This window comes from Mobula hypostoma, chromosome 3 (genome assembly GCF_963921235.1).
Source record: "Mobula hypostoma chromosome 3, sMobHyp1.1, whole genome shotgun sequence".
Lineage (NCBI taxonomy): Eukaryota > Metazoa > Chordata > Chondrichthyes > Myliobatiformes > Myliobatidae > Mobula > Mobula hypostoma.
In genome coordinates this window covers 181,919,409-181,937,688 of record NC_086099.1, presented here as the reverse complement: position 1 = coordinate 181,937,688, position 18,280 = coordinate 181,919,409, and the positions used below count along the sequence as shown (strand labels likewise).

General features: G+C 41.1%; 1 protein-coding gene across 2 annotated transcripts in view; it reads right to left on the bottom strand.

The window, feature by feature from the left end:
- The window catches only part of malrd1 (MAM and LDL receptor class A domain containing 1), a 392,346-nt gene that overhangs the window by 361,288 nt on the left and 12,778 nt on the right, over positions 1-18,280 (bottom strand). For both annotated transcript variants that reach the window (XM_063044212.1, XM_063044213.1), the window contains exons 3-4: positions 4,725-4,816; positions 4,422-4,583 (exon numbers count right to left, since the gene is read on the bottom strand). In XM_063044212.1, the coding sequence (XP_062900282.1) occupies positions 4,422-4,583; positions 4,725-4,816 (254 nt within the window). The remainder of the gene's footprint in view (positions 1-4,421; positions 4,584-4,724; positions 4,817-18,280) is intronic.

The following is an 18,280-nucleotide window of genomic DNA, read 5'->3' as shown; positions in this document are numbered from 1 at the left end:
ACCAAATCCTCAACGTATGTTTGACCACCACATTGTCAGTTAGCTTATTTAAAGATAAAGGAAGCGAGGATCTAAGTAAAGAAATAATGGAAAATTTCACAACAGAGTTGACTTCCAAAGAAACCCATATAGGGCAATTCTCACGGTTAATATATCGAGAACGTAATATTTCGTATATTAACTGCTCAATAATATAACCTAAAATTGGGTAAGGCAAAGCCTCCATTCTGTTTGGTTTTTTGAAGGTGAGCTTTATTTATACAAGGTTTTTTATTCTTCCATATATATGAAGAAAGAATTGAGTCCAAAGAGTCAAAAAAAGATTTAAGAATAAAAACAGGCACAGCTTGAAAAAGGTATATAAATTTGCATTTAAATTTACGGTCTGCTGTTGGGACTGAAAAAGGCCTCTTTAGATAAAATTAAACAAGACTGGGAAAAGGATTTACAGATTTTCATATTTGAAGAGAGCTGAAAAATCATTTTAAAATTGAATAATTCTTTATCATTATGTACTCGTCATTCTTTATTACAATTCAAAGTGGTACGTAGAGTTCATATGTCTGAAGACAAGCTCTCTCGTTTCTACGCAGATATTTCCCCTTACTGTGATGGATGTACTAATGGAGTGGCACACCAATTCATATGTTTTGGACATGTCCAAGCCTTGAAAAATTTTGGAAAGTTGTATTTCAAACTTCTGTACTTTTCAATGTTAGTTTTAAGGCCAATACTTTGACTGCCATATTTGGTATTGTTGAGGATAGTGCAACAAAACTGAAGCCATCTAATTTGTGGGTATTGGCCTTTATGTCTCTTATGGCTAGGAGGGCGCTCTTGCTCAAGTGGAAGGAGGCCGCCCCACCCACTCATGTTCAATGGCTATCTGACGTTACGTTATGCCTTGATCTAGAGAAGATTCGTTGTTTGATTTCTGATTCTAAACATATTTTCTAATGTTATTCGGACCCTTTCTGTGTTATTTTCATAACCTTTGAACTGTTATTAAAGTATGGATCTGAGCCACTATTATTTTAATATTATATGGTAAGGTATAACTTTTTTTTTCTTCTCTTTTTTTTACCAACCAGCTCATTTTGGTAGTGGGGGTAGATTTTTTTTAATAAAATACAATTATTTTATTTTATTTCATTTCATAATACAATATTTTTTCTAGATGATTGATTTGGAATATGGGATACTGCGATCATATTACTGTGATTTAAATGTAATGCAATTTGTATTACTTACTTGTATCCTTATGAATTTTGTATTTGTATTTATGTAATTTATATACTATTAATAAAAATATTGAAAAGAGAAAACCTGTCTTTTTTTAATATTTGAGTAAGAAAAGGAACATACGCAGACACTGAATTTAGCCTGAATGATCTCTGGGGATTTATACACTTGTCCTGGATTTGAACACCAAATATCTCTCGTGGGAACAGAAAATATAGAAAGAGCCTAAATCACTCAGTGGAGGACTTTAATTAAATATCAATTTCTTGGTAGAGGTTTGGCCCAGACAACATCTCCTGAAATATTGATAGGCAGCATGTGTTCAATAAACTATGATGCGATTGCTGTGCAACAGTAAGGGTGTGGAATATTATGGTAATGTTACAGTGGGTTCATTCTTCCACTCTCCAAAGTTTCCACTACTATAGCAGTTGTAAATGCACTCAGGAAAGTAGTCCACTGTCACCAGCTTTCACATATTTCTACAGCTGGGCAGATCTAGTGGTCTAAGACAGATCTGCTCAAAACCAAAATTGCACATTTCCGGAGGCCAGTGGAAATGTTATTAATGGGAAAATTTAGTTTTTATTACACATCATAGAACAGATAATAAATAGAACTGACGAAAGGCACTCAGAATAAGTGCTTAAAATATATGGCAATAATATTTTAAACTTAGGTTGTTAAATACTTCTGGCATATTATTTTTTATTTTAATAATTAAGCTGTGCTAATTCTCCATTTGAATTTCAGCATATATGGTGACAGGCTATGAACATGTTGCAAATCAGCTGATTAACAAAGAACTGTTTCTGGGGTCATGCGTTTATCACACTGTACAGCCTAGAAGTTTGTATCTGATGGTCGGGCGGCACGAAGTACACTGTGTAGAAGGATCAGCACATTGTCCACTGTTTTTAAAGTATATTCATTCTATTAAAGTCACTGAAATGAATTTTGGAGACAGAATACAAACTTTTCACAGTACCATACAGTACATAGAGGGCTCCTGAGTAAAGATGAATTTCAAGTAATTGAAGTGTTGAAGATAGGATGTGACATATTGTGAGTGGGTCAAAAACACAAATTCCTCAGCCAAAGACAAAGAAACAAGCACTAGCTGTTTAAATATCCTTACCTAAAAAATTGAATTCTTAGCAAGTCAATTGATTCAGCAAATATTGTCAGGATGAATAAATACTTCAGTTGATGGGCTTTTGTCTCAGGGGTACAGCATTGCCAATGGTCCTTTATCTGTAGTACAGGTGTTCAGATTAACAGTGGTGACACGTACAAAATGCTGGAGATACTTAGCAGTTCAGGCTGCACACCAGTGGTCCTGTATTATATGGAAATTCCTGTACACTGATGGGTGATGTCAGATGGACCACAGAAGATGTGGCAGTAGGTTACAATTCACCAAGATAGCATAAAAGGAGCAACTAATGATAACATCATCATCAAGTCTACCCTGTAGCCTTGCACAATACAGTTACTGGAAAGCCATTTTGGAAGTCGCAGCTGAAAACTTAAGGTCAAGGCTCACAACTGTTACTGTTTGCCTTGATTGTGGAATCTTAGACCTGGGGCCTGGTCATTGAAGGCCATATCTTTCAACTCTGATCTTCGATCTTCAGTACCTACCCAGTGCTGTGTCCATGCCCCACCTGATAGGTGACCTAATTCTGGTGGCCTATCTTGTGTTGACTTCAAGGTCCACCTAACATGGTGTTTGGGCACTAAAGACTAATGGGTCCATGCAGGTCTCTTGCCAATATTATCTGCAATTTTAGAGAGCTCTTCAAAGCTTGTTAAAAGCATTGTGGTCTGTACGGCTCCCTGAATTTATAATTATTGGCCCAGCCACCTCTCAATTCTTACTCTTAATGCAGACTGGCACACTCAAGCATCTGAACACGAAGGATGCCCTTAGGCAGATGGCTCTCAGAATGTAGATCCACATTTCTCCCTCCTGGATCCTTGTGAGCCTGCTGGACTAACATCCTGAGACTGCCAGAGATGCACAATGTGTCTAACAGCATACAGCACTGCTGTTCTCTCTTTCCCTCCCTCAGGAGCCTGAAATCCTTTCTTCTCACCTAGTTCCACCTACCATCTGCCAACTTGTGCTCCATCCTTTGTCTCCACCATTTAACTTGCTAGCTTTCTTTCCAGTCCAGAAGAAGGGCCTCAACACCAAACTTCACTCGTTCATTTCCCTCAGTACATGGAAATAAGCTGCTCCAGTGGTTTTGTTTATTGCTCCAGATTTCCAACATTTGGAGTCTCTTGTGTTTCCACTCTTGCATAATATCAGTTTTGTATCCATAGCCTTCAGACTTGCCTCCCTCTGGCCCCAGACTATGGAGCTCAGCAATAGGAAATGATTGCAGCTAAGTCCCTATTTCTTGTCTTCATGCAAGGCCTCAACCCAAAATGTTGACTTACTCCTTTTGATTCCACAGATACTGCTTAAGTCAACTTTCTGTGTTATCTGTGTTTCAGATTCCAGCGTCTGCAGACTCCTTTGTCTTCAGTCCCTATCTCCTCTCTAGCTTTCAGAATAAACTATTCTGAAGCTTCCTTTGAGAAGCCTCCCATCTTCAACCATCTGTTAATAGGAGCATATTCTACTCTCTGTGGTCTACATCCCTACCTTAATCATAATCAAATCTACTGCTACTTTTCTTCCTAGTTCTGATGAAGGCCTGAAATGATAACTTTGTATTCTTCCCACCAATGTGGCCCGACCTGCTGAATATTACCATAATTTTCTGTTTATATTTTAGGTTTCCATGATTTGACATTTTTATTTTTGATTTTCATTTTCATGCACAGATTCTCCAGTTACATTCAATCATTCAATCAGATTCATTCTTGATTTCCTGGTGCTCTATTTTAAAAAAAATCTCATTCTAAATGATTTCAAGCTCAACCCCCACACCCTGGCTGTGAAATTCCTGCAAGTCCGAAGGATCCAGTAGGGAAGGCGTCCAATATCCTCAGCACGGACAGGTCAAACACCACAACTGATGTATCACATGAAGCAGCCTAACACTTCAGAATAGAAAATACATTTTGCAGGAGGGTTCGGATTCCATACGGTCAGACCCTTTCTGCCCTCTGTAGAATAGAAGTTTATTAAAGAAATAATACAAAAATACTCATGGAACCCATACCTGATATTTGCCTTTGCTGTTGATTTTGATAACCTTTCTGTTCCATTGACTCCCTTGTGCAGACGTTTGGTTCCAGATTTCCAGTATATGTCCACTGTTTTGCTGGTACAGTCCAACTTTAAGCATGCCACTGACATGACCAAACTGATAATAAAAGCTCATCTATCAAAGAAAGAAACAGAATTCATTTAATTTCCTGTTACTTTTGAATAGAGATTTAAATCCAGAGCATGTCTTCAAGAATAATTGGCTTTTGGTTTGATGTTAATCTCTAATTTTCTTCACAAGCGAAAAGGAAACTACCTGGCAAATATCTTTTGGAGGAAGGAAAACAGCGCTTCGTAGAACTGCAAAATCCTTTGAATTTCTTTCAGGTGATATGGATAAATAATAAGCTGTGAAAAAATAAAGAGATAATTTATTGCTACTTCAGCCAGAAACAATTTTATAATACTGACAATTTTTCATGAGTTGAAGAATACCTAACTTCTCTTTCTCCCTACACCTCCACCTTCCTTCCCCTATGTGTTTTTATCATCACTTCCCTATAGGTAATTCTCTCTATCTCAGACTTAGGTTCTCTTCAAATCCCCCCTCAATGATCCTTCTCTCTTTCTTTCATTGATAAGTTTCTTGCACTGATTTCAAATGCTCTCTTTCTTTTCTTCTCTCTCCTGATTCTCCAATTGGACCAACCTTCCATCCATCCTCCTTTCCCTTCCAAGTTGCATTAACTGTAACTTAAATAGAACCAAATGCAACATTTAAAAAAAAACTTTAAAATATGTAATTTATTGATCTAAAGATGCAATCAACCAATAATGCATGTTTTAAGTAATGGGTGACATCCACTTCGAGTAGAACAGAGGCCATCAATCTCTGCGTGACATGGGCATAATATACATGATAGTGAACTCACATTATTTAAATTATATATGAACCATATAACAATTACAGCATGGAAACAGGCCATCTAGGCCCTTCTAGTCCATGCCGAACTCTTACTCTCACCTAGTCCCACCGACCTGCACTCAGTCCATAACCCTCCATTTCTTTCCTGTCCATATAGCTATCCAATTTTACTTTAAATGACAATATCGAACCTGCCTCTACCACTTCTGCTGGAAGCTCATTCCACACAGCTACCACTCTCTGACTAAAGAAGTTACCCCTCAAGTTACCCCTAACCTTTTGCCCTCTAACTCTCAACTCATGTCCTCTTGTTTGAATCTTCCCTACTCTCAATGGTCATTTGGTCATTTGGAATATTGATGGTCATGCTAAAAATTCATGTCCCTGGTTTTGTTTGCAATGATTAATGCAGAACAAGAGCAGAAATCCTGTCTGTATAAACTTATTTTAACAATGTATTTACTAAACATTTAACACCTTTTAATCTGGAATTTAAAAAAAAGCATTTTGGTATTGATGATATTGGAGTTACCAGATTATCATAAAAACACATTTGGTCATTTCAATCCTTTATACTCTTCATCCCAAACTGGATTTACATGTCCACATTGATGAGATTGATTCACAACTGCCTTCTGAAATGGATTGGTAAACTAATTAGTTGGATCAACCTGCTCTGTTCAAACTCCATCACCTGTTGGAATATCATCAACAAATAGACTGCTGTTCTAACAAGCAACCCTGCTGGAGGAGTTCAGCAGGGTGAGAAGCTTCTGTGAGAGGAAAGGAATTATCGAAGTGGTTCAGAACTCATCAATTTTTAAATAGGTAAAAGTAAATGTATTAGACAAATAATTAAATTTAATACAAGTATGATCTTTTGACTGCAAATTTACATTTGGTTGCTTTTTAATTTCTGAGTGTCTTGCACTAAATGATTTTACATCAGATTTGCTTACTGTAATGGGCAAGTAGACAGTTACATTAATTACTGCTTTACTTTGATCCTGTGACAGCACAGCACTACCTTGTGATAGTCAAGAAATATAGCAGTTACACTGCATCAGACCATAACATCAATAGATCCTTCCCTCTCACATACGTTGCTTCACTTCCTGAGTTTTTCCTGCAGTTGGTTTGTCCAGATTCCAGCATCGGCAGCCTCTTGCTTCTTTGGCAGATTACTGCTGTTTCCGGTGATTACTTTCTCAAGAACAGGAGGGGACAGGACAGCAGAGGTGCTAACTCAGGTCCACAGACCTGGATTTGATCCTAAACCTGGTGATGTGCGTGTGGACTGTACATGTTCCTTCTGTTCCCCCCTCCCGGTATTCCAATGACATATGTTAATTGGCTACCAGAAGTCATCCCTAGTGTGTAACTCAGTGCTCTGTCTGGGGGAAGTTGATGAGAACGGATGGAGAATAAAATAAATATCATGCTTAGATTTCCTGTGAATGGTCGAGGGTCAACTTCTGGTCAGCACAAAACTGTTGGACTAAGGCCAGTTTCTGTGTTTTGCAAATTTTTGACTATATAACAATAAAGATTGTCTTCGTCATTAATACAGTGGATTCCAGTCAATTGGGACACAATGAGACCAGTACATTTTGATTCAATTACGTGTCTGCCCCAACTAGCCAAAGTTTCATGTAAAAGGTATAAAAAAGACAAACTACCATTTAACTGAGTAACAAATTATGCATTTCAAATTATAACACTATCAATACCACTATAGGAATATAAAACTGTGTGTTATTTCCCAGTAGTTATTGACAGAGGAATTGGTCTGTTGTGTTCTTTTGATTGATTGTAAATGAACAATATCAGCACAGACACCTAGTGAAGATAATGGACTGCTTCAAACACTACTTTCAATGATGGTATATTCCAAATCTTCATTTTAATTGTAGCATTCAAGATGATTGTCAATACCTTCAAATTCAGAAGAATCAGAATCAGGTTTAATATCATCAGCACACGTTACGAAATCTGTTAACTTTGCAGTGGCAGTATAGTGCAATACATGATAAATATAGAAAAAACTGAATTACATTAAGTATATTTATATATATTAAGTAGTTAAATTAAAATAAGTGTGCAAAAACAGAAATAAAAAGAGGTAGTGAGGTAGTGTTCAAGGGTTCAATGTCTATTTAGAAATCGGATGGCAGAGGGGAAAAACCTGTTCTTGAATCACTGAGTGTGTGCCTTCAGGCTTCGTAGTTCCTAACTTGTTAAAGTAGTGAAATCATTTCAGTTTCACTCCTGTCTGTTTCCAGCATTTCATAGCCTGAATGCTTGAAATCACAGTGAGCAAACAGTTCTACTCTCTATATACACATGACTGTGTGGCTAGTAAGATCTCAAATACCATCTATAAATTTGCTGATGATACAACCATTGTTGGTAGGATCTCAGGTGGTGACGGGATGGCGGGCAATGCAGTGGTGCCACAGCAGCAACCTGGCACTCAACGTCAGTAAGACGAAAGAGCTGATTGTGGACTTCAGGAAGGGTAAGACGAAGGAACACATAACAATCCTCATAGAGGGATCAGAAATGGAGAGAGTGAGCAGCTTCAAGTTCCCGGGTGTCAAGATCTCTGAGGATCTAACCTGGTCCCAACATATCGAAGTATTTATAAGGAAGGCAAGACAACGGCTATACTTCATTAGGAGTTTGAAGAGATTTGGCATGTCAACAAATACATTCAAAAACTTCTATAGTTGTACCGTGGAGAGCATTCTGACAGGCTGCATCACTGTCTGGTATGGAGGGGCTACTGCACAGGACCAAAAGAAGCTACAGAAGGTCATAAATCTAGCCAGCTCCATCTTGGGCACTAGCCTACAAAGTACCCAGGACATCTTTAGGGAGCGGTGTCTCAGAAAAGCAGCGTCCATTATTAAGGACCTCCAGCACTCAGGGCATGCCCTTTTCTCACTGTTACCATCAGGTAGGAGATACAGAAGCCTGAAGGCACACACTCAGCGATTCAGGAACAGCTTCTTCCCCTCTGCCATCCGATTCCTAAATGGACATTGAATCTTTGGACACTACCTCACTTTTTTTTTAATATACAGTATGTCTGTAATTGCACTGTTCTTTAATCTATTCAATGTATGTAATTGATTTACTTGTTTATTTATTTATTTTTTATCTGCTAGATTATGTATTACATTGAGCTGCTGCTGCTAAGTTAACAAATTTCACATCACATCCCAGTGATAATAAACCTGATTCTGATTCTGAGTTCTGAATTGTCTGACTGTTTATTACTCACCAACTATCAGTGACAAAAACACTGCTTTTTAAACACAAACACGCAAGTGACGCTATTTAAAATCTGTTTGCTCAAGGGACAGTGTAGTGTCTAATGGCACATGATGTGCACGTGACTGATGCTGATTAGAAAAAGCTCAGTGACAGTCTAACAGTCTCCTGTCCCATTTAAGTGGCAAGGTGTCCCAAATAATCCACTACCTTTTGTCAAATTTTCTGCTCAAAGGCATTATTGTTCCCATACCAGACTGTGATGCAACCAGTCAGCACACTTTCCACCACACATCTAAAGAAGTTTGCCAAAGTTTTTGATGACATGCCAAATCTTCGCAGATTCCTGAGGAAGCAGAGGTGTATATAGTACGTTCATCCTACAGACCTGTGTATCTAGTCATCCCAATCCAGCATATATGAAGTTCCCTAGCTCCTTCCTACCTGACCTGTACTGTTCGGTTTAGCACACATTCTCAACAACTGGCAACAACAACAAAATAAATCAGTATTCAATATCTGTACTGCATAAACAATCTTAAAGAATTTATGGAAGAGCATATTTTCTGTGGAAAATTTACATTTGTGGAATTCTGATAAGATCATCTCTAACAGCATTCCCTTGGTTTTGCATTTAATTAGCATTTTATTCGTGCTTTGATTTTCCATTTCCTTCAAAACTAATATCATTTCTTGCATGCATTTTCAAGGACTCTTCATCTCATGTTCTTGATATTTTTTGGTTTTTTTTCTTTTTGTATTTTACAGTTCGTTGTAAATTGCACATTGGTTGTTTGTCTTGTTTGTATCTAATGTATATATGACATTATTATTGTGACATATGTGTACTTGAATAACAAATTTACTTTGAACTTTAGAATCTATTCTTGTTGCAGTTTATTTGTGAAATTGGCTAGCAGATAATTTTTCACCTGAGCTGGAAATATGTTTTCTAATTCCTTTTGCTGAAGAACTTCCCTGATTTGTAACATTCACAAGAATGATCCCAAGAATATGTGAGGAGCATTTGATGTCTTTGAGCCTCTTCTCAAGAGAGATCAAAAGGATGAGGAGTAATCTCATTGAAACCTGCCAGATACTGAAAGCCTAGATACAGTAACCGTGGAGAAGATGTTTCCATGTCTATGGTCTAATAGCAGAGCCTCAGGATAAAGGGATGTCCCTTTAAAACGCAGATGACGATGAATTTATTCAGCCAGGGGGTGTTAAATCTGCAGAATTTGTTGCCACAGTGTAGTGATTTGAATCCACTCCAATTTGCTTACCATCACAACATGTCAACAGGAGATCCATTTCATAGGCTCTTCACTCAGCCCTGGAACATCTGGACAGTGAAGGTGCATACATCTAATGATCATAATGCTATTTGTTTCAAGAAAATTCTGGAAAAGCATAGGTCTGGTCCTCGTCTTGAGATTCTAAATTGGAGAAAGGCCAATTTTGATGATATCAGAAAGGATCTGGCTAGTGTGGATTGGAACAGGCTGTTATCTAGCAAAGGTGTACTTGGTAAAAGGGAAGTTTTCAAATGTAAAGAGAGTACAAAGCTTGTACGTGCCTGTCAGAAGAAAAGGCAAGGGTAGCACGTTTAAGGAACCTTGGTTTTCAAGAGATATTGATGCCAAGGTTAAGAAAAAAAGAATTGGGATAGCAGGTATAGGCAGGTAGGAACAAATGAGGTACTTGAGGAGTATAAAAAATGCCAGGGAACACTTAAGAAAGAAATTAGGAGGGCTAAAAGAAGCCATGGAGTTACTCTAGCCTGTACAGATACGGTAAGAGCAAAAATATTTACAAGGATGATGCCAGTAATGGAGGACCTGAATTATAAAGAAAAAATGAATAGGTTAGAACTTTAATCTGAAGAATGTAGAAGATTGAGGGGAGAGTTGATAGGGTAAATGCATGCAGGCTTTTTCCACAGAGGTTGGGTGAGACTACAGCAAGAGGTCATGGGTTAAGGGTGAAAGGAAAAATGTTTAAGGGGAACATGAATGGACACTTCTTCACCCAGAGGTTGGTGACAGTGTGGGACAAGCTGCCAGTGCAAGTGGATGCGATTTCGATTTCAACATTTAATAGTAGTTTAGATAGGTACATGGAAGGAAGGAGTGTGAAGGGCTCTGGTCCGGGGGCAGGACAATGGGAGTAAACTGTTTAAATGGTTCACCACAGACTAGATCAGCTGAAGGGTCTGTTTCTCTGCTGTGGTTTTCTATGGCTCTATGACTCTGTCAGGAAGCTCTTCATTGACTACAGCTCTGCAATCAACACCACCATCCCATCCCCTCAACAATAAGTTCCAAGACCGAGGCCTTGATACCTCTTTCTGCAACTGGATCCTCAATTTCCTTGATTACTAGTGAGAAAACCACCAGTCAGTTCGGACTGCAGCAACATCTCCTCCAGAATCTCCATCAGCGCAGCTGCACCTCAAGGCTGTGTGCTTAGCCCTCTGCTCTACTTGCTTTATATGTATGACCATGAGTCTAAGTACATCTCCAATGCCATATTTAAGTTTGCTGATGACACCACTGTTGTTAACTAAATCAAAGGTGGTGATGAATCGGCAGAAAGGAGGGAGTTTAAAAATGTGGTTTAATAGTGCCACAACAGCAACCTCTAATTCAATGTCAGCAAAACCAAAGAGCTGATTATTGACGACAGCAGGAGGAAGCAGGTGCTCCATGAGCCAGTCCTCATCAAGGGATCGGAGGTAAAGAGTGTCAGTAGCTTTAAATTGCTTGGCATTACCTTTTCAGAGGATCTGTCCTGGGGCCAATATGTAAGTGTCATTACAAAGGAGGCATGGCAGCACATCTACTTTCTTAGAAGTTTGCAAAGTTTCGGTACATCATCTAAAACTCTGACAAACCACTATCGACACATGGTGGATAGTATACTCACCGGCTGCATCACAGCCTGGCATGGAAACACCAACGTCCTTGAATGGAAAAGCCTACAGAAAGTAGTGGATGCGGCCCAGTCCATCACAGGAAAACCCGTCCCCGTGACTGAGCACACCTACCAGAGTTGCCATAAGAAAGCAGCATCTAACAACAAGGAGCCCCACCATCCAGACCATTCTCTCTCATTCTCTCTTCTTGCCACTGCTATCATACATTGGGGATACAGTTGAGCACCTCTCCTTGCCCCTTCCAGTGGCTTCTCAGCTTGGGGGATAGTCTCTTCTTCTGGGACCCAGGACCCAAACTCAACACCCCCCCCCCACCACCCAGTAAAATCCTATCCCCGGCTGCAGGCATCATAAGCCCATTTTTGGCAGCCGCTGGCTGCACCGCATCAAAAACAGGCCGCAAGTGCCCCCCGAGGTGCTGCAGGTGTTTCATCCCGGCCTCCCCAGGAATCTCTGGCTCGAGGTGGGGGGGGGGGGGCAAACACCAGATCCACCGGCATGCGCAGCTCCCGCCCGAACATGAGCACAGCCAGCCTACGCCTGGTGCTCTGCTGAACTGCTGTCCAGTATGTCCACAATAGATAGCGGTCCCAATCGCACTAGTGCTGGCTAACAAGGATGGCAGGCAGCTTAGCCAGGGTGTGGTTAAAGTGCCCCACTGACCCATCACTTTGCAGGTGAAGAGGGGTGGCCCGAGTCTTGGTGATTCCCAGCTACCCACAGACCTCACCAAATACCTGCACGTCAAAGGTGCACCCCTGGTCGCTGTGGAGTTCGCTCAGAGGCATCAAAACAGCAGAGCCCCTTCATGAGTCCCTTAACCATGGGGGCAGTGCTCTGGGAGCACACACACCTCTGGCCACTTCATGAAGTAATCCATGGCCTTGAGAACATAGCGGTTCCTAGCGTCAGTGTGGGGGAAGAGGCCCAGGATGTCTCCTGCTACGCGCTCTGCTGGGGCCTCCACCATGTACTATTGCATTGGCACCCTAGACTGGCAGCCCAGCCCCTTCTGGGGCATGCAAGCATGGCGGCAGCACATGAACAGCTCCACATCCGCCTGCATTCAGGCACCCCGCGCAGCTTGCCCAATGTCTTTGCAATTCCGAAATAGCCAGCCCCCGCCCGACCGCTGGGGAACCACCAGCTGCAGGAGATGACACTGCCACTGCTGAAACAGCAATCTATCGCGCACCTCACGCTCCACTCTGCTCTTCCCCACTGCGACGTGCTGTCACCTCTTCCCTCTTATCGCTGCATAGTCGCCTGTGACCGTAGCCAGCCGGACTGCTGTCGTTGTCCAGCCAGGCGGAGGTGGCTGGTCCGTGTTGTGGGTGGGGGAGGGGCACCCAGACAGAAGATGGTGATGGTTGACCCTGTGTACACTAATGCACGGCATCTGATGCCCTCTGTCATGCAGTCCACATAAAAGGGAGCTAGAATTGCTTCTGTCCACTCTGTCTCTGCCAACGCCTGGCTTGTGCCAGGTAAGGCTCCAGGCGGCTGGTACCATTGTATCTGGGAGCTTCAGGGTGGGCCTTGTGGCATGAATTCCTGAGACCCATTAGTCTTCCACTTGCTCTAGCAACATCGGTGGTGTCTGCCATGTTGCCCGTCCTCCCAGGGCTGTGGTATCTTGGGCTCCCCTGTGCAGGCCACGAGGGAGCTGGATGATATGCTCCGCCATGAGCCCTGGTTTGGGGCCTTTGGGTACACTCGCCCCATCGGGGTTTCCTGGAAAAGCACAATGCTCGGTTTGCAAGTCTTCTCTCCTGGTCAGTGTCCCATTTTCGGGAGCCTGGACTGAGGAGGCACATTGCTCGGTCCCTCATTTTTTCCCGGGTCTTAAAGCATGCCAGTCAATGTCATACTCCTCAATCTTATTATCAATTTCTAATCCCACTCCTGACACCAACGTGGTGAGCATTTGGTCCGTGATGACAGACGAGAAGAGCTTGTTTATCTCAACAGTCAGTTTTACTGCCACACGTGCAATAACAGACAGAGTGCCATCACTCGGTGAGGACCCACTCAGTCACATACAGACGGGGGAGGTGATTATTACACCCCGGTTACAGTCAGGCTGACCCACAAACTCACACGTGAATAACTCTATAATCTGAGCTAAAATGTAACAATAAATGAACTTGAACATCCAACCATAATCCCATGAAAAGATTTTAAAACAAGAAGGATAAATAGTGCTGGCCCCCAGGAATGCTGATGTAGGCTGTGACCAGCCCTCCTTCACCCCCCCCCCCCAGAGTGCTACAGTATTATTTTTGGTATTTAGTTTATCCTCTTCTGCACATTGTTTGCTTGACTGCCTTTGTGTGTAGTCTTTCATCGATTCTGTTTTCTTTCTTTATATCTACTGTGAATGCTCACAGGAAAATATATCTCAGGGTAATCTCTGGTAACATTTAGGAACTTTGATAATAAATTTACTTCAAACTTTGAACACAGAGGGCCATGGAGGCCAAGTCTCTGGGTTATTGTATTTAAGACAGAGATTGATATGTAAGGTTTACATAAAGAAGGCAGGTGAGTGGGATTGAAACAGTAGAGCAGACTTGATGGGCCGAATGGCCGATTCTGCTCCTCTGTCTTATGGTCTCGAGAGTATGATAGCAGTGGGATAGAAGCAGTCTTTAAGCCTGGTGGTGGTCTTATTCCTTGAACAGCGTTGACCAGTTACAGGTAGATATTTAACCTTACTCAGAGTTCTCATTAACTTTGGATTGGCACATTGAAAACAAAATGTGTAAATTAGCAGGAGTGTGTAGAATTCTTTCTAGGTAAGTCAAAATTGGACAACGAGTTCAAAGGTCATGTCCATTAATGATTCAACTCCATCTGGCAATACAAGGTAAACAATTCAGTATTTATTGCAATTCAACTGCACTTGCTTTTTTTAAAAATAGTAACAAAATAAATATTTTATTATCATACCACACAACTAATCTTTAATTCTCTAGAACTTCTGATACCGATCTGATTTATTCTTCTGGAAGATTCTAGCAGCTTAAACTATCCAGCTTTCAGCCATTTTTGTGCCTCCTTTTCTCTTGCCTCTACCCTATTATCTTTTTAAATATACTTCTATACCCTGTAAATGCTATGTAACATATATATGCCTTTTATTTCTCTTATGTTTCACGTAGTGTATCTGCCATCTAAATCTCTTGATTTCTAATCAAATATTTTAATGTTCACCTATGTGTTTTCTTGTTTATGTTGTGCTTACACCATTCAAATTCCATAAGACGACAAAATATACAATAGGGGCAGAATTTGCTCATTTGGCCCATTGAGTCTGCTGTCCTGTTTAATCATGGCTATTTTGTTTTGCTCTTCTGCTTTCTCTCCATCATCCTGGCTTTTTCTAAATAGAGTCTATTTTGCAATAATTTCTGATAATGATGAAGTAAGTTCTAAATGTGTTTTATGTTCTGCAGTTCTGACAACAGAGCAATATTGTTTGGACTTTCACGTCCTCCGATGCAACCAAATGTCAGGCATGTGCTGAGACAAAATCCCCTTCCTTCGATAGCACTATACAAGCCCTCTACTAATTCAGCAAAGCTAGACAAACACAAGAAAATCTGCAGAGGCTAGAAGTCCAAAGCAACACACACAGGCTGCATCTATGGAAAAGGGTGAACAGTTGAGAGCTGAGGCTGTTTATCAGGACCGTACCAAATCAACTGAACTCGATTTCGAATGGAGGCTGAATTGAGGCAGTGGGGTCCGGGTGTCAGAGAGGATCAGGGTGACTAAACTCTATGTAGATTTAAGTGCCGTGCTGAATCGGAAAGGTCGGCTACAGGCTGAATCGAGGCAGTGGTGTTCTGGCCCCAGAGCATGTCGAGGCAATTGAAACCAATGTTTCGAAGTCGATTTATGTGCCAGGCCAGATAGAAAAGGTCAGGGTGTCAGGGTGTCCCAGCCTGAGGCGAGGGACGGGCCAGTTCAGGCTCCTGCTCCTCAACTTGGCTCTGCACTAAACGATGATCTCTCTTTACAGACTTCAGTTCAGAAAGCTGTTTGCTTGCAGTTATTGTTTGCATGATGTACACGTTTTCTCTACACATTGGGTGTTTAAGGGTCTTTTTTATTGTTATACATTTCTTTTTTATGGACATGATGTGTTTTTTTTTCCTCTGTGCATATTGGGTCTTTGTTTTTTTTATGTGGGTTCTTTTGGGTTAAACAAATCTCAGTCTGTATAACGTATACATACTTTGATAATAAATGTACCTTGAACTTTGAATATTGAAGGGAAGGGCAGAAGTCAGAATAAGAAGTTGGGGGGAGTGGAGGAAGAAGTACAAGGTGGCTTGTGAAAGGTGAAACCAGCAGAGGCGGAGGGGTGAAGTCAAGAACTGGAAAGTTGATTGGTGAAAGAGATAAAGGGCTGGAGAAGGGTGGAATCTCCTTGGAGAAGATAGAAGACCACGGAAGAAAGGGAAGGGTGAGGTAGACCAGAGGGAGGTGATGGACAGGTAGGAAGAGAAGGTGTGAGAGGGAATAAGGAATGCAGAATGGTGAAGGAGAGGGGGGTGGTGCAATTACCGGAAGCTCGAAGAATTGATGTTCATGCCATCAGGTTGGAAGCTACCCAGACGGGTACTCCTCCAACCCGAGTGTGGCCTCATCCTGGTGGTAGAGGAGGCCATGGACTGTCATGTCAGAGTGGGAATGGAAAGCAGAATTGAAATGGGTAACCAACGAGAAATTCTGCTTTTTGGGACAGTCTCCCAAATGAAGCAGTCTCCCAATCTGCATCAGGTCTCCGCAGTATACAGGAGGCTGAACTGGATTAATTCTGGAATGAAAAACCTCATCCTGAAAGCAGATGTGGCAGAGACGGAGGAAATGAGGAAAAGGAACGGCATTTTCATGAGTGACAGGGTGGGAAGAGGTATAGTTCAGAGGGTCATTTTGTTAATAAACATGGAGGCTGGCAGGGGTAGTGAGGTGGAGGATGTGGGGTGTGTAGGACAGGCCAGGACAAGGGGTACCTTTCCTTTGTTGTGGCTAGGAAATGAGGTAAGGTGATAGAAGTACAGGAAATGAAACAGAAGAGGTAAAGTGCCCGCTAAACAGTGATGGATAAGAAGGCCCTGATTAAGGGAAAAGAAAAACTTCCTAGAAACAGTGGAGTGGAAAGAACAGATAAAAATAGCCATAGAAACTGGAGGAATGGAACGAAACCCTTGTAGGAAGATTGGTGGGAGGAGGTGTGGACAAGGTAGCTGTCTTCTGGATAGTTCTCTAGACAGAATATTTGTTGTAAATAAAATTATTGAAGTATTCATCCAAAACGTCCAGCATTGTTTTCTTGTGCAATTAGTCTAAGGCATCTGATTGGAAGAAAGATATTCAATGTATTTAAATGAATAACTTTCATTGGTAGAATGTGTTTAATATTGAAAGACACCCCAAGGTGCTTTAGAATTGTGGAGTCACCTATCACAAGAAATTCTCTAGCTTTTCATGTAGTCTTAGCAACAGATAGGCAGCATCCAGCGTGCCTGGGCACTGAGGGACTAGTTAACTTTTCTAGTTAGGTAGTGCCACATAACTGATAATTTCAGGAAGAAAGAATCTGACTATAGTCAGGCCCTGTAAACAAAGCCAACCATCAATCACAACTGCAGACTTTGACCTTCTGTTTGGTGCCAGGCAGATTAGGTGCAACTGCTCTCTGCTCCATGAGGTATTTTTTTCTCCCTCTGTAATAACAATACTGGTCAGTCAATTCCTTTGAATAAATCTGAGGTAGAAACTTGAATGGAGTCCTGTTTTAACTCTTTCACTGGCGTAAGCTCCTTATAGTTTCTAAGCCAAACAAATGAAGTTAACCTTAGTTCCTATGTGTAGCCTATTTATTTTCAAATTTAATTCCCTCCAAGGTTGATATTTTAATACACAACAGGATTTTAAGACTGTATTCAATCACAGGATGTGAATGTTACTTGCAATGCAAGCATTTATTATTAATTCCTAGAATTGAGCGGGCAATTCAGTCAACCATATCAGTGGGTAGGAAATCATTTTTATGCTGGCTCGAGTGAGGATGCAAGATTTCCTTCTTTGAAGGAAATTGGTAAATCATGTAAGAATTAACTGCAGTTGTGGAGTTTCATGATTACCATCATTGGTATGGACATTTATTCCAGAAATATTTAACTACTCAGGCAGCTATAAGTATTCCAACAAATACCTGCTGCAGCATCTCCCATCTATCTCATTAACTCATTTTGGACTGCTCTGCGGCAAAGCAGTTAGTGCTGCGTCCTCACAGTTCCAGTATTCCAGTTCGAACCCTGATCCCAGATGTTGTCCGTGTGGAATTTGCACTGTCTCTGTATGATGGTACTCCTTGGTGCTCCAATTTCCTCCCACCTTTCCATGGTATGCTGATCAGTTAAATGGCTCCTATAAATATCTCTTAATGTAAGTAAATTGCAAAAGAATGAAAGGGGAACTGATAGACATATGAGTAAGATTAAGTTGCAGAGGTAAAGGGAAATAATAAGAGGGGGAATGGGACTGATAAGTTTGACCTGCAAGAGCCAGCATATTTCTGATGGTCTGAATGGTCTCCTGCACCTTAGTACATACCAGGGATCAGGCTGGGAAAGGTTTACTTTCTCAGACATTTAACCCTGTTTGATTCAAATTTGCTGACCACACATGAGGTTATTCTGAATATTCCAAATATGAG